At 43.5% G+C, this 15,114-nt stretch overlaps 1 protein-coding gene across 4 annotated transcripts in view; it reads left to right on the top strand.

The window, feature by feature from the left end:
* Positions 1-14,119, top strand: part of ZNF445 (zinc finger protein 445) — a 39,173-nt gene extending 25,054 nt beyond the window's left edge. The window contains exons 2-7 of one of the 4 annotated variants that reach the window (XM_047742342.1): positions 2,009-2,574; positions 5,273-5,444; positions 5,790-5,866; positions 6,134-6,275; positions 6,756-6,866; positions 7,652-14,119. In XM_047742342.1, the coding sequence (XP_047598298.1) occupies positions 2,149-2,574; positions 5,273-5,444; positions 5,790-5,866; positions 6,134-6,275; positions 6,756-6,866; positions 7,652-9,819 (3,096 nt within the window). In that variant the 5' untranslated portion in view covers positions 2,009-2,148 and the 3' untranslated portion in view covers positions 9,820-14,119. Of the gene's footprint in view, positions 1-2,008; positions 2,578-5,272; positions 5,445-5,789; positions 5,867-6,133; positions 6,276-6,755; positions 6,867-7,651 lie in introns of all 4 variants that reach the window. The other 3 variants (XM_047742354.1, XM_047742335.1, XM_047742347.1) reach the window with 3 other exon arrangements.
* The last annotated feature ends 995 nt before the right edge of the window (positions 14,120-15,114 follow it).

Below are 15,114 nucleotides of genomic sequence, written 5' to 3'. Positions count from 1 at the left end.
TAATGACTTTGCCTAGCCTTAGATCATAAAGATTTTCTCCTATGCTTTTTTCTAAAAGTTGTATAGTTTGGGATTCATTTAGAATTGATTTTTTGTATAAGATGTAAGGTTTAACTTGACTTTCATTACTTTGCCAATGAATGTCCAATTCCCCCATCAGTATTTGTTGAGAAGACTATCCTTCCTCCTTTGAATTGCTTTTTGCACCTTCATGAAAAATCAGTTGGACACATCTGCAGGGTAGAATCCTACCTGATGGTGTGGCCTGCAGCATAAAGTTTTACCCTAGATGTGAAAAAAACAAGCATTCACTGAGAGCCCAAGATGTGCCCAGGTAGTTTTTTACTTAAACCCCACAACCACCCCCATTTTATACAGTGAGGACACAGAGATTTTAAGAGGTAAAGTGATGCCTCCATAGTCAGTACAGTTAGTGGAGAGGTGGATTTGAACCCAGGTCAGTCTTAGTTGTTCTCCTCTCTGTACACTAAACTCTGATGTCTCATGAAAGTGGCTTAAACCTCTCGAGAGCCTCCATTATGATGAGTTACAGAGGAAACTCGGAGTGTAGTAGATAGCTGGATTAGTAGTGTCCAGATTATAGTTCTTAACGTGTTGGTGAGGTCACAATCACTTAAGGAATTCCTAATCAACATTTGTTTTGTTTTTGAATTGCTTATTTGAGATATTTTTAAATATAATACTACAATATTAGTAAAGTCACATTTAATATTACAAATTAGTTGGGCAAATTTGTGTTGGTCTATCCCAGGTTTTTCTTTTCCACTGGTTTATGTGTCTCTTCCTCCACCAGTACCACAGTTTCTCTTTTTTTTTTTTAAGTTTTTAGTTAAATTCCAGTTTGTTAACATACAGTGTTATATTACTTTCGGTGTCCAATATAGTGATTCAACACTTCCATCCATCACCTTGTGCTCATCACAAGTGCACTCCTTAATCCCCATCACCTATCTCACCCATCCCCCCACTCACCTCCCCTCTGGTAACCATCAGTTCATTCTCTATAGTTAAAAGTCTGTTTCTTGGTTTGCCTCTCTCTCTTTCTCCTTCTCTCACCCCTTTTTGCTCATTTGTTTTGTGTCCTAAATTCCATGTATGAGTGAAATCATATGGTATTTGTCTTTCTCTGGCTAACTTATTTCACTTAATATTCTCTAGCTCCATCTACGTTGTTGCAAATGGCGAGATTTCATTCTTTTTGATGGCTGGGTAGTATTTGATTTATATGTATTCCATATATTCCTTATCTGTTCATCAGTCAGTGGACACTCAGGCTGTTTCCATAATTTGGATATCGTGGACAGTGCTGCTGTAAACATTAAAACACCTCTTTGAATTAGTATTCTTGTATTCTTTGGGTAAATATTTAGTAGTTCAGTTGCTGGATCCACAGTCTTGATTTGTCTTGAAATTAAATAGACGATGTCCTCATACTCTATTTTTTAAAAATTGTTTTAGTTGCCTGCTTCCCCCCTCTCTCTCTGCCTGCCTCTTTGCCTACTTGTGATCTCTGTCAAATAAATAAATAAAATCTTAAAAAATTGTTTTAGTTATTGTAATTCCTTTATTTTCCACATAAATTTTAGAATAATCTTGTCTATAAATATGAAAAACTTGCCTGAGATATTGATAGCATTAAACCTGTAGATCTTTTGGTGAAGAATTGACATCTTTACTATGTCAAGTCTTCCAGTATATGATATAGTAGGTCTGTCCATTTATTTAGACCTTTGGTTTCTTTCATCAGCCATTTGCAATTGTTAGCCTACAAGCCCTGTACATGTTTTCCTGCATTCTGGGTTATTTTCTTAGTTTATTTACCACAATATGTGACAATATAGCACTGGTCTGCTTAATATTGGCAGGCATGACTGTGCAAATCTTCATGTGCCCTCTTTTCATACATCCAGTGATGATCCTGGCTACCAGGATCTAACTGCACCATCATTCTTGCATCCCTCCTGAACAATAATGTTGATTATTTTAGTCTTTTGACAGTGACATCTGATATCCCAGCAAATGGCATTGCCCACTACGGTGCTGAAAAACTACTCCTGATGTCCCAGCAGCGACACAGCTAACATAGACCTGGTTCACATTCTGCTGGGTAGAGCCTGAGAAGGAGTGATGCCCCCAGGCAGGTGGTATGCTGTCCATCCAGCTCAGGCACAGGCTTCAAGGGAACGAGGGCGTCTTCAGATGATAAAGAAGGAAGAAGAGGATGAGGGATACACTTCAGTGCAGGCTGCCAGGCCACAAACACTCAACCGTTCTGGCCAGGAACTATTTCGCCAGCTCTTCAGGCAGCTTCGCTACCATGAATCTTCTGGGCCCCTAGAGACTTTCAGCCGGCTCCGTGAGCTCTGTCGCTGGTGGCTGAGGCCTGACATTCTCTCCAAGGCCCAGATCCTAGAGCTGCTGGTGCTGGAGCAATTCCTGAGCATCCTGCCTGGGGAGCTCCGGACCTGGGTGCAGCTCCATCACCCTGAGAGTGGTGGGGAAGCTGTGGCCCTGCTGGAAGAGCTGCAGAGGGACATCAATGGGACACCATGGAGGGTGAGTGTGCGCAAGTGTGCAGTGCCCAGTGAACTCTGCCTGTCAGCTAGCCACCTCATTTAGAGTGGGTGGGTGGGTTGGGTCTCTGAACCCTCAACATTGAGGAAGGCAGGGAATGTCTTCCCTTCTCATTCCCACAGCACCTGAGCAGCTGAAAACTAGACCCTGAGCGGAGAACCTTTGAGCTGGCAGCCCTTCCCACCTTCCCAGAGGACAGTCGGCTCCAGTAAGAGGGTCAGCAAGTATCTGTAGATGACAGTAATGAGCTTTTGGACACAGTGACTTAGGTTATGCCAGGCCATCTCCACATATCTAATTTGACTTGATATTGACCTGTTAAGTGGGAGTAATGTCTCTCTTGCTGTTAGTCAGGACTCCTGGCTTCTGAGTACATGGTAAGACCTATAAATGCAGTGCACTCACAACATCTTCCTTCTTTCTTTTGAGGATTTGTTCTGTGCAGGGGTCAGGGGTAAGAAGAGTATTGAGGGACAGCCCAGGGCCAAGAAATTGGAAGACTTTATTTCACAGCCTCATTGTTCAAGCGTTGCTCACATTCTCCCAGATTCTCAGATTATTTAAAAGAATATGTGAAACTGATCTAACAATGAGAATTTATTCAGTGTATATTTGAATTCCCACCATGTGCCCAGCCCCAGCCTTAGCACTGGGAAACAGCTGACTCCCCCAGAGCTGGTGGTAGAGCAGCCAGTCAGTTAAAGTGAGCTCTGTCTGCTCCTTCTGCCCAACACAAATGAGTTTCTCAATGCTTCTTATAGCTTTGGAGATTTGTTTTTTGTTTTTCTTAAGAGCGTCTATCATTTTTATAGGCTTCTTTAAAATTTTTTTTCAATAAAAATATGTGGAACATATTTGACATACTTTTCTCCCAAATATAATATCAAATTAAGTAACACATTTGACTGAACATCTACCAGCAGTAAATGATAATATATCAATGCAGGTTATGACTATTAAAAAAGAAAACCTTTTTGCTTAACACTGGTTACTATTTTAAAAAATCTAAAAGAGCATTTTATCATTTTTACCAAAACACCAAGATGTTCAAAAGGATTGAAAAATCACTGATTAAAGCAAATAAGGTACATAGTAGGTACAAAATTGTGGCTTAATTACATTTAACTCATTTAGAGCTAGATACAAGGTTTGAAAATACCTGATGGAGATGCAGGACCTGGTTGAAAGCTGGTTAGAAATTAGAAAATAGGGACACGGGACGCCTAGGTGGCTCAGTGGGTTAAAGCCTCTGCCTTCAGCTCAGGTCCTGATCTCAGGGTCCTGGGATCGAGCCCCGCATCGGGCTCTCTGCTCAGCGGGGAGCCTGCTTCCCTCTCTCTCTCTCTCTGCCTGCTTCTCTGCCTACTTGTGATCTCTGTCTGTCAAATAAATAAATAAAATCTTTAAAAAAAAAAGAAAAGAAAAGAAAACAGGGACACCTAGGTGGCTCAGTCAGTTAGGCATCTGCCTTTGGCTAAGGCCACGATCCCAAGGCTGTGGGATCGAGTTGCACATCGGGCTCCTTGCTCAATGGGGAGCCTGCTTTTCCCCTTTCCCTCTGCCTGCCACTCCCCCTGCTTGTGCTCTCACTCTCTCTGACAAATAAATAAATAAAAGCTTAAAAAAAATTAGAAAACAAAATAGGCTGAACGAACACCTCCCAAATTCTGAAAAATGAGCAGAATGGCTCAAGATGCACATAAAATTGCATAAACACCCTGTGGTTTATCAGCATTGAGCAACAAGGTTCTGAGAAATTTCCCTAAACTCATTAGGCTGTCTGCTTCCATCTTTTTATGTTTCTTTATTCTCTTTTTGGTAGGGTTTGGGAGGAACAGGTTCATCATCTTTAAGTCTGTAGCTTGGTATCACCTGTTTCATGGCCCCAGGCTAATATTCATCCAAATCAGTGTTAAGAAAGTTAAGAAAGAAGAGACCAGTTTCAGTCACAGGACCAGAAAAAACTTAAAAGTTCATTCGCTGTAAGCTTTCAATACTCATTTCTACATCAGGGATAGCCTTGCCTCAGAGACTGGAACCATTTGAAGTCCCAGGGCAAAGACTGCCTCTTTCTAGGTCTCTGTTTGGATGGTCACTGCCATTTTTTGTACCTGAGACCTTTCTCTTCTGTGATTCCATGGCTGACCCTCACAAGTAGCATTGCCTCTCTGGCAGTGTTAATCTCAGTCAGATTTACGCTGGAAGTGGTCCTGCTTCTTGGAGGTCACTGGTTAGTAGTGCCTAGAGCAGTGCCTAATACTTGGTAGATGTTATCTGTCTGCATCTCTGTGGTGAACCATTATCATTTTAACTCCGGGATAAATTTCTTCTCTCTGATTTCTAAGTTCTAGACCAGGATGGGGCCTGAGGGGCTAGTGGGGATGTGTCACTGTAGCACCTGAAGCCTAACAGCAGTGCCTTGCTGGGTGCTTTCCCATGTTGTAGCTGGAATCTGGCTCCACCTGTCTCCCTCATGGCCCACACTAGAGCCCAGGGAGGCTAAGGGGTGAGGGTGTCCTCCCTGGATTTTCTCCTCTTCCTTTCCCCTCTGCTGTAGGTAATGAAGGGCCTGTCTTGCCCTTTCCTGGATCCCTGCCCTTAATGATTGGCCATGTGGCCTCCTCTGAGTTTGCTTTATGATTCCCATGGGGATCTTCTCACAACATTTTCTTCCCTCCAGGATCCAGCCATTTCCCAGAGCCCAGATGTACGTTGGATGGGTACAGGAGCCCTGCGAGCCTCACAGATATGGCCCTCTGCTTCACCTCTCAGGAGCGGCTCTACTCTTGGGGGCCACCTGGAGCCTCCCTATGAAATAGGAGTGTGTGACTTCCTGGCTGGCCAATCCGGTACTTGCCATCAAGCTCTGAGCTGTATGCCACACATCCCAAAGTAGTGTTGTCATTTCACCATCTGTCCTCTCATGAGAATCCCTTTCAGTTGGTGCTTAGCTCTGTGTCCTTTTTACCCTTCTGTAACCCATGTCTAACTAGCTCCTCTTCCCAGTGCACCCCCCCCCAACTCGTCATTCCCTAACCCTCAGTGGACCCTGGGGAAATGTGAAATGGGTATTTAACAATAGTCCATACCTGCTCCTATGCCCAAGACTCCTCTATGTAGGGGAGGAATGGACCTCCTCAGTGGGATGCCAAGAACTGGACTACCTTCTCTCATAGTTCTTTCTTCTCCTTCAGAGCCTCCTGTTCCCCAGGTGCCTGCCCTTTCCCAGAGAGAGGTGTGCCCAGGAGACCCATTGACATCTCAGGCTCAGGTGAGTCATAAGAACTTTGGTCCTTCATGACATCCCAGCATTGCTGCCTAATGGAGTCAGTGAGGCTCCCCCTATCTTGAATCTCTGTGTCTCTGAATGTGACCAGGTCCTGGAGACCAGATTATCCCCCTTGAACTCAGAGCTCTTCTGCTGGGTGATGCTCTCCCTTTCACCCTTACCACATCAATCCTCTGCTAACTCAGAGCCTGCCCCCTTCCGCTGCCCTCTCCTAAAAGCCAGGAGCTATAGACTGACTCTCAGTCATAGGACTGTGTTTTTCAGGAAGCTGTGACTTTTAAGGACGTGGAGGTGACCTTCTCCCAGGATGAGTGGGGATGGCTGGACCCTGCTCAGAGGAATTTGTACAGAGATGTGATGCTGGAGAATTATAGGAATGTGGTTTCTCTGGGTAAGGCATTGATACCCCCATGCTTCTATCCACTTTTATTTCTACATTCTCACTTTTTATTACGGTGTCGAGACAGGGACCTGACTTGAGCTTTCACCCTGGCTTTATCACCTAGTCTTTCTTAAAACATGGTGATAATGATGCCTGTTTGCTGGATTATTACAATGATTAAAAATTATGTGTGTCAAGTTCCTAGTTAGACATCCAAATGGTATTGGTTGATTTAACTGATTGAGGTGTCATGTGGCTCCCACCTCCAGAGAATCCTAGTATCCTATTCCCTGTGACTTCTTTCAGCCTGTTTTGTTGTGCTCAGAGCTGTTGGAAATGGCTATCTAGGCCTCCTGTCTGGCTTCCCCCACTAGCCTCCCTGGCCTTTCCCTTGTCCTTGCCAGGACCTCAGTTCTGAGAGGGTCCTGAAGAATAGTTCTGTATGATTTATCACCCTTCCATCCTATCCCATCCCCTTTTTTTTTGCAGTGGGACCATTCACCAAACCTGTTCTGATTTCCTGGTTGGAGGCAAGGGAGCCATGGGGTCTGAATGTCCAGAGAGCTCAGCCTAAGGGGAATCCAGGTGTTGCCCCCGCAGGTGAGTTTCAGAGAAGCTCTGGATCTTACTCCTCTCACATCTACTCTTCTCTTTCTTAAGGTCTTTTATACCAAGTAAGTCACAGGGAACACAACTTCTTTGTTTGCTAGAAGGAAGATCCTTAACAGTGTTGCTAAGGAGTGCTGGGCTTCTGGGCTTCTCCTCCCCAGACTGGCCTATTAGACTTTTGTTTCTGACCCTACCCCTTTCCCAGAAACCATTTTAGTAACTGTTCTTGCCCACTGGAGGGCTTCATTGTTGCACTCTTTTCCATTCAGTAATGCTCTTCCTCAACCCTCTGCTGCACTCCTTCTGGCCCTTGACTTATACCCCATGCTCACCCCTTTATGCTCTTTGAAGAATCCTAATCGCACTCCTGCTTTTCTTCTTTGCCCCTACGATGGGTTTGACTTCCAATTCCTTCAGCCAGTCCTCCATGGAGCCCCTCCCCTGGGTCCTTGGGAGCCTTTTTATCCTCTTACCATTATTCCTCTTCCCTTTATCACTGTTTAACATTCACTTATCAATGCTGTTTTTCAAATGGATGTGATTTCTGCATGTTTAGCTGCTGTGCCCACCTTCCTTCTCCTCCTCCCTTCCCTATCATCTGGAACACTCTTCCATGTTTTGCCTTCCTGGACTATTTGGTAAAGATATTGGCAGTTAAGCAGAAGCTTCACCACCCAAGATCTTGGCTTTTTTTTTTTTTTTTTCTGTCCTTTGGTGCTTTCTGCAGTTCCAAGTATAGAATAAAGTACATTGTCTTGTGTTTTATTTTGTTTCAGGAGGTGAGCTCCAGATTAAAACAAACAAGTTCTTCTTAAAACGTGAACCTCTGGAAGAAGGAGAAACCTTAGCTATGCCATCAGAATCTTGGATGATGAGTGTTTCTGAGGGAATGGGACTCAGAGAATCTTTTGAACTGAAGAGCAGGCTAAAGGAACAATATGGAAACCCCATACAAGTAAGAGTTAAGAAAGAAGAGACCGATTTCAGTCACAGGAGAGAAAAAGAATCTGAAGAATCAGGAAGAAGTACTAGTCGTAATTTAAAACACGGCACATATTTGAGAGTTCCCAGAAGAAAGCGATCCCTTAAACATGGCTGTGGCAGACACTTCAGAGGGAGTTCATACCACTATGACTATAAGGAATATGGGAAAGGGCTCAGGCGCATAGTTGGTGGATTTAGCTTACATCAGAGAATTCATGCCGGACTAAAAGCAAATGTGAAGGATGCATGTGGGAAAGATTTCAGCCTTAGTTCACATCACCAGCATGGGCAGAATCTTCACATGGTGGCGACATCGTATAAGTGCAGTGACTGTGGGAGGACCTTCAGTCACAGCTCTCATCTTGCATGTCATCAGAGACTTCACACTCAAGAGAAACCATTTAAATGCAGGGTGTGTGGGAAAGCCTTCAGGTGGAGCTCAAACTGTGTGCGACATGAAAAGATTCACACTGGAGTGAAACCTTATAAATGTAGTTTATGTGACAAGGCTTTCCGACGCATGTCTGCCTACCGTCTACACCAGGAAACGCATACTAAGCAGAAATTTCTTGAGTCTAATCAGTATGAGGAAGCTCTCACCTATGGCTCAGGATTTGATCATCATTTGAGAGACCAAAGAGGGGAGAAACCCTTTGACTGCAGCCAGTGTAGGAAATCCTTCCACTGTAAATCATATGTTGTTGAACATCAAAGGGTCCACACTCAGGAGAAACCTTATAAATGTACCAAATGTAGGAAAACCTTTAGGTGGAGATCAAACTTTACTCGTCACATGAGAATGCACCAGGAAGAAAAGTTCTGTGATGAAGATATATGTAGAGAAGACTTCAGACAGACCTCCAGTTGCAGTCAGCCCCAGAATGCCACTGCTACAGAGAAAGCTTTTCCTTGTCAGCAGTGTGGGAAAACTTTTACTCGAAAGAAATCTCTCATTGATCATCAGAGAATTCACACAGGCGAGAAGCCATACAGATGTAGTGAATGTGAAAAAGAGTTTACCCATCGGTCAGCCTTTATTGCTCATAAGAAGCAGCATGCCATTCAGAGAAAACCTGAAGATGGGCCATCGTTTAGTCAGGACAGAGTTCTCCAAGTTCCTCAGAGCAGTCACACCACAGAGGAAGCCTACAAATGTAGCCAGTGTGGCAAAGCCTTCCGTAATCACTCATTCCTCCTCATCCATCAGAGAATTCACACCAGAGAGAAGCCTTATAAGTGCAGAGAATGTGGGAAAGCTTTCAGATGGAGTTCTAACCTCTCCCGTCATCAAAGGATTCACTCTTTGGAAAAACAATACGAGTACCGTGAAAGTGGAAACATGCCAAATCTGCAGCCGCAAATCCTCACTGGTGAGAAACCTTTTTGGTGCCAAGAATGTGGGAAAACTTTTACACGTAAAAGAAGTCTTTTAGATCATAAGGGGATACACAGTGGAGAGAAGCGCTATAAATGTAATCTGTGTGGGAAATCTTATGATAGGAAACATCGCCTTGTTAATCATCAGAGAATCCACACTAAAGAAAGACCTTTTAAATGTCAGTGGTGTGGGAAGGATTTCATTGGAAGACATACCCTCTGCATTCATCAGAGAAAACACACCAGAGTGGCACAGTCTGAATGCAGCCTGGCTGGGTTGTCTTCCTGCCAGGATGCAGGGGTGAGTTTACAGGAATTAAAACCAAGTGGGGAGAAGCCCCTTGAAGATTCTGAGGAAGCTTATGACCAGAGCTCCAGGATCACCGGACTCCAGAACATACCCATTGGGAAAAAGTGCCATAAGTGTAGTACCTGTGGGAAAACTTTTAACAAAAGCTCACAGCTCATTAGCCACAAGAGATTTCATACTCGAGAGAGGCCCTTCAAATGCAGAGAGTGTGGGAAGACCTTCAGGTGGTCTTCAAATTTGGCTCGGCATATGAAAAACCATATTAGAGATTAGCTTGGGGTCTGACGGTGGGAGAATGGGTTCCTAGCACACCTGCTGGAGAACCCTTAATTATGGGAAGCATGGGGAAAACCTTCACAAAGGGTCTAGCCCTTTCTATTTTCAAATCTGGTGGCAGAGAATCCTGAGGATTCAGAAACTCAGGGCATCCCCTTTCTTACCTGCTGGGGAGTGTGATGCTGGGGAAGAACAGCAGCCTGTTCTTTGGAGCCCTTCTGGAGGCTCGAGCCCCAGAAGTGGCCTTTGTCCAGTGACCTGGAGCCCCCAGTTAGGTAATAAGTCTAAAAGCAGATACCATTGCCCTTTGTGGTTTGACAAAATGTCTGTGATGTAATGGGCTGTGTCTGGTGGGAAGGGGCCAGTTGAGTCCTGTGATAGTAGATATACTGTTTGACCTTATAAGTAGCAGCAGCAGCAGCCCATGGACTCCTGGTCTCCCCCAAATGCTTCCTGAGAGTTCAGCTTTGTCCCTCATATCTCAATTTGGATATCTGCCACGGTTATAGAGTTGTCTCAGCAGCATATGGAGGAGAGCAGGGTTGGACTCAATCACTGGGAGAATGGGGCTCTTCCAGTGCCCTGTTACTGTCTCCACCCCACAATCTGCATGGGCAACAGCGGGCCATCTGTTCAACAGAAATGTGGTGATCACCTCCCATATGCCAGACACTGTTGTGCTAGAGACCCAGCGGTGACCAGAACAGACAAAAGATCTGCCATCTTGGATCTTTATAGACAATAAACAAATGAATTATATAGTACTTAAGATGGTGATATATATTTTAGACAAAATTAATCAGAGAAGAGTGAGAGGCAGTGCCGGATTAGGAGGTGGGTTGCAATTTTAAGTAGGCTGGTTAGGGAGGACTTCAACTGAGAAAGCGAAACTTGAGCAAATACCTGAAGGAGGTTAGGGCATGGACCCTGTGGTGTCTAGATCCAGGCACAGGAGGTGGAATCTTGTCTGGTGTCCTTGGAGGATGGCACTCCTGGGCTGGAGTGGAGTGAGCCAGCTGAAGATATGGCCCCAGCAAGGTAGTGGCCCAGGCCATGTATCATGGGTCCCCAGTGGCTCTAGAGCTTCCTCAAAGGAAGGTAGGGAGCCTTTAGACAGTTTTGAGTTGAGTGATGGGGTCTGAATCTGAATTACACTTATAAGGTTAACCACAGACCCAAGGACTCAGTGAAATTATATAGCTGAGAAATTTTTATGCAGTTATCTCTGCTGTCAGTTTGCAATAAACGGACACTCTCCTCTCCCCTCACAGAGTCTGAAGTTTTGTAAGGCCTCCAGCTCTCAACAGTTATAAACGTTTAATTGTGCTTGCTTGCATTTCTAACTTGTGTACACTGTTGGGACCCTCTAACCTTTCATGTAGCTTTCTTCGCATATTGGATCCGGTGCTGGCATCGGGTTCATCCCAAAGGTACCAGTGCACATAACTGATGCCCTTTGGAGAAAAAGGGGCCTGGAGAGGGAGGCACCTCCATCTCACTTGCCAACTTGACTTGAAACAAGTCAATTAGCTCAGTGGCATAAAGGTAAAGGAGTGATTTTTCTAAAATTTGTGTAAGTAGTAATTGCTTCTGATTATTGAAGAGCTCACTTGAATATAAGAATAAATATCTCACTTGATAGTAGAGGATCATCTCAAACTACATTTTACTGCTTTGAGTCAGGGCACACTGGTGGAGCAGACCATTTCTTGTAGTGAGAAGAAACCAACCTGGAAAATGTCCTTTCAGTAGAGTACAAGTAATCTTATCCTATCTGGTCGGTTGTGGGCATTTGAAAATGAAGACTTTTGAAACTTTGTGGTGATGTCACATGGAATAGAAGGCAGGGAGGAGGATCAGACATATATGTTTGTATTCTGGCCCTCATTCAGCTTTCTACTCAGGAGGGTTTGGTAATCCTGGCTCTTCATCCTTTTACTACAGCAGCAGCTACCTGTGGTGTGGAATCAGATGTCCCATCACTGGTATAGTGCCAAAAACTGGCTCTGGAAGTGTCTGGGCGTGGGTCAGAGTCTCATGTGCTGAGGGCCCAGGGTCATGGGAAGGGTCTTGGAGTTACGAGATCTGGGTTCCAGTCTCAGTGTGCCTTTTCTTGGCAGGATAATCTTGAACAAGTTGCTGAACATCTGCATCTGTTTTCTGGCATGTAAAATTAGAGTAATTAAGCTCCCTGATTCCTAGGATTATAGAAAGAGGGCTTGGTGTGCAAAGGCTCTGGGTTAGGTAGCTGATCTCTAGAATCAGAGCCCTCACAGAGCTGCAGCTCCAACTCAGCTTCAGCTTCAAATCTGGTGCCACAAATGAGGAGATACCCACTTTCTGTCCATATTTTCGCCACCCCCCAACTCCTTGTGCCACTGTCACTTCACAGAGTTCCTGTCCCAATAGGGATGTTCTACAGCCATTTTTATAAAGTGAGATATACTTCTAAACATTCAAACCAAATTTTCAGGTGTACAAAGAGGTAAAAACAAATCCCTCTATACTGAGGTAAGCCTTTAATATTTGGGGATTATATTGATGGAGTCTGTTTTATAACCTAAATTTTTAAATAATTTTAAGTATATCAGTAATATATGGTTGTTATAGAAATATTAGTAAATATAGATTAGCTAAAAGAAGACGACTAACTACTTGCAGCTAACTACTAAACATTTTTGGTGTAATCAGTGTTGGATTTAACTTCATTGCCAGCCTCTGAACAGCCCTGGACCGGCCTGACTTCTTTTGTCTCCTTTCCACGAGTATAGGCCATATCCATGCTGGCCAAGGTCCTCATCCATCAAGGCTAACCTTTGTCATCCCTAACCCTTGTCTATCTAAGCCCTCTCCCTGGCCCCACTTCTCTTGGTGCCTGTTTCTTACTCTGCTAGATGTTGTCTAGGTTTCCAAGAGTTAGGCCTACTACTGCAGCCAGACGGCACTCTGGAGGCCGGGTTGGGTGCTTATTTACCTGCCTGCCATACAAAGACTTTGTACAAAATTACTTCTATTAAGGAATATGGAACTGAATTTAGTTCAGCTTAGTCAGGATTTGGAGTGTTTTGAAGGGGCCCTGAGTTCAGTGTTGACTGAAGGTCACCCACAGGTGCACTAGTTAGCACCAGCGGTAGGTGGTTCTAAGCCATGCGGCTCCAGGTGACAATTACTGACTGTGTCAGCCACCAGTTCTTGTCCATTCTGGCCTGGAAAACATGTAGGCTTTTTTGAACCCTGCCTTGCTTTCTTTTGCTGCCTAGGAAGAACCGAAGTTGGGGCTGAGGAGAGCCAGAGTGCTAGGACTCCCAGAGAGGAATAGATACTGGAAAGTCTTTGAATCAGTTCAATGTGGTTGACCCTTGCCTCGCTGATAGGCCATCACCCCACACAAAGACATGTACAGAGAAGAAAGCACAGGAAATTCTTCTCACACTTCTCAAGATGACAAGTTTTACGAGCCTTAGCATGGGTTCGTATGTAGAACAGTGGGAACTCACTGCTGTGGGAGTGGAAATTGTAATAGCTCCTGTGCCAGGCAGTCTGCAAAATCTTATGATGTGCACACTACCAACAGTTCTATTCCTGGATAAACCCTAGAAGAATTTCATGTAGGGAGGGACATTTGTATAAAACTGTTCATTGTTATACTGTTCATTGCAGTATTGTTTAGGTAGTAATATTGGGGAAAGCCTAAATGTCCATCAACAGAAAAAAGGTTGTTTTTGGTACTTTGGGAAGTGAATATGAAAAAGCTAAAGTTACTTCATTCAACATAGATAAAGCAAAAATGCTGAGAAAGTTGCAGAAGTTATGTACAATATACAATTTATGTAAAACATACTGTGTATCTGTGGGCACATTATTTAAACTTAATTTGTGTTTCACTTTTTTAATGAAATGGAATAGTAGTTGCCCACCTCCCAAGATAATTGGGGGTGGGGGAATGATTAATTAAATAATGCATGTAATAAGGTATTTTGATTAGCAGCTGGCATGTAGGCATTGTCATATAGTAAATAATGTTGTAACTGTTTTGCACAATAATATATTCCTGTGGATTCAAATTATATGATGAAGAGTATAAAATCATGTATTGGAATGTCATGTGAAAGTCACGTTCTGCCTTTTCACGGCAGGAGCTGCTGATGGAGTAAGGGAGGGTAGATGGAAGCTGCAGTTGTGTTTTCATTTTGATAATTGATGTAGATGGGTCACATGTTGCTTAACAGGATAGTGTGGTGTATGTGTGTTTTTTTAACTGCTTAAAATAGTTAAAAATAAAGTGTTTTTAAGCATGGGCTGTGGCATCTTATGATTTTTATAGATATCCTAGTTCTGCCATTTATATAATGTTACATAGAGTAAGTCTTTCAATCTCTTAAGGCTTTAGTTTTCTCACCTACAAAAATGAGTAGCAACACAAATGGCTATTAGTAAAGGAGTGGTTGAACAGTTCTGGTGCATCTTTGATGGAATACCATGCATCCTTTTTAAAAGATTGAGGATATTCTCTGTGTATTGACACATGATGTCCAAGACAGAGTTTATAGGAAATTATAAGCTCTATTTTAACATTTTTGCCTAAAAATAGCAAGTGAAGCCAGAAGCTCTAGACTCAAACGTTTAAGAAAGGGGGGCGGGGGTGGAGTTTAAGAAATAGGATCCTGTGGATGGAGAAATTTAGTCATTCCATTTTATTAGGTAACTGAAGGAAGATGAATAAATGTTTATATGCTCAACTGGCACATCTAGTAATCTAATGCTAACCCTATAGAATAGCAAAGAGGACTTGTATCACCCAGGTTATAGTCAGGAGCCAGAAAACATACCAGTTACTTTAAGAAAAAGAACTCAGAATTGTTTAATAGGTATATCTAAGTAACTAAAAAGGCAAAAACAAAGTGCTAGTTTATCATGGAGGCAGTGACTTGAGACTTGGTGCCATCCCAAGACTGGGAGAACCATAATGGCGTCTGACCCCGTTTTTTATGTTTGACCACTAACAGCTTTCAAACCCTCACCCGGGGCAAGCTGATAAGAAAGCCCAGGTACTCACTCAGCACTTGAGGTGAAATTTATGTAAACCCTGGCTTTTTCCATTATCCTAGAAACCCACACCCCTTAGCACAATAAAAATCAGAGCTATTGGCCCCACCTTGTAATCAGTGCAAACTGACTGGCTTGGGTACCTGTCTTGCTCTTCGCAGAGAACCACATTATGTGAATAATGAACTTTTCATGACCCCTTGATGTGTGTACTATCATCTGTCTTGACATCTGAATCAGTTTGGG

The sequence above is a fragment of the Lutra lutra genome, chromosome 1 (assembly GCF_902655055.1).
Source record: "Lutra lutra chromosome 1, mLutLut1.2, whole genome shotgun sequence".
NCBI lineage: Eukaryota > Metazoa > Chordata > Mammalia > Carnivora > Mustelidae > Lutra > Lutra lutra.
The sequence above is the reverse complement of the archived record's forward strand: the minus strand, read 5'-3'. Positions and strand labels throughout refer to the sequence as shown.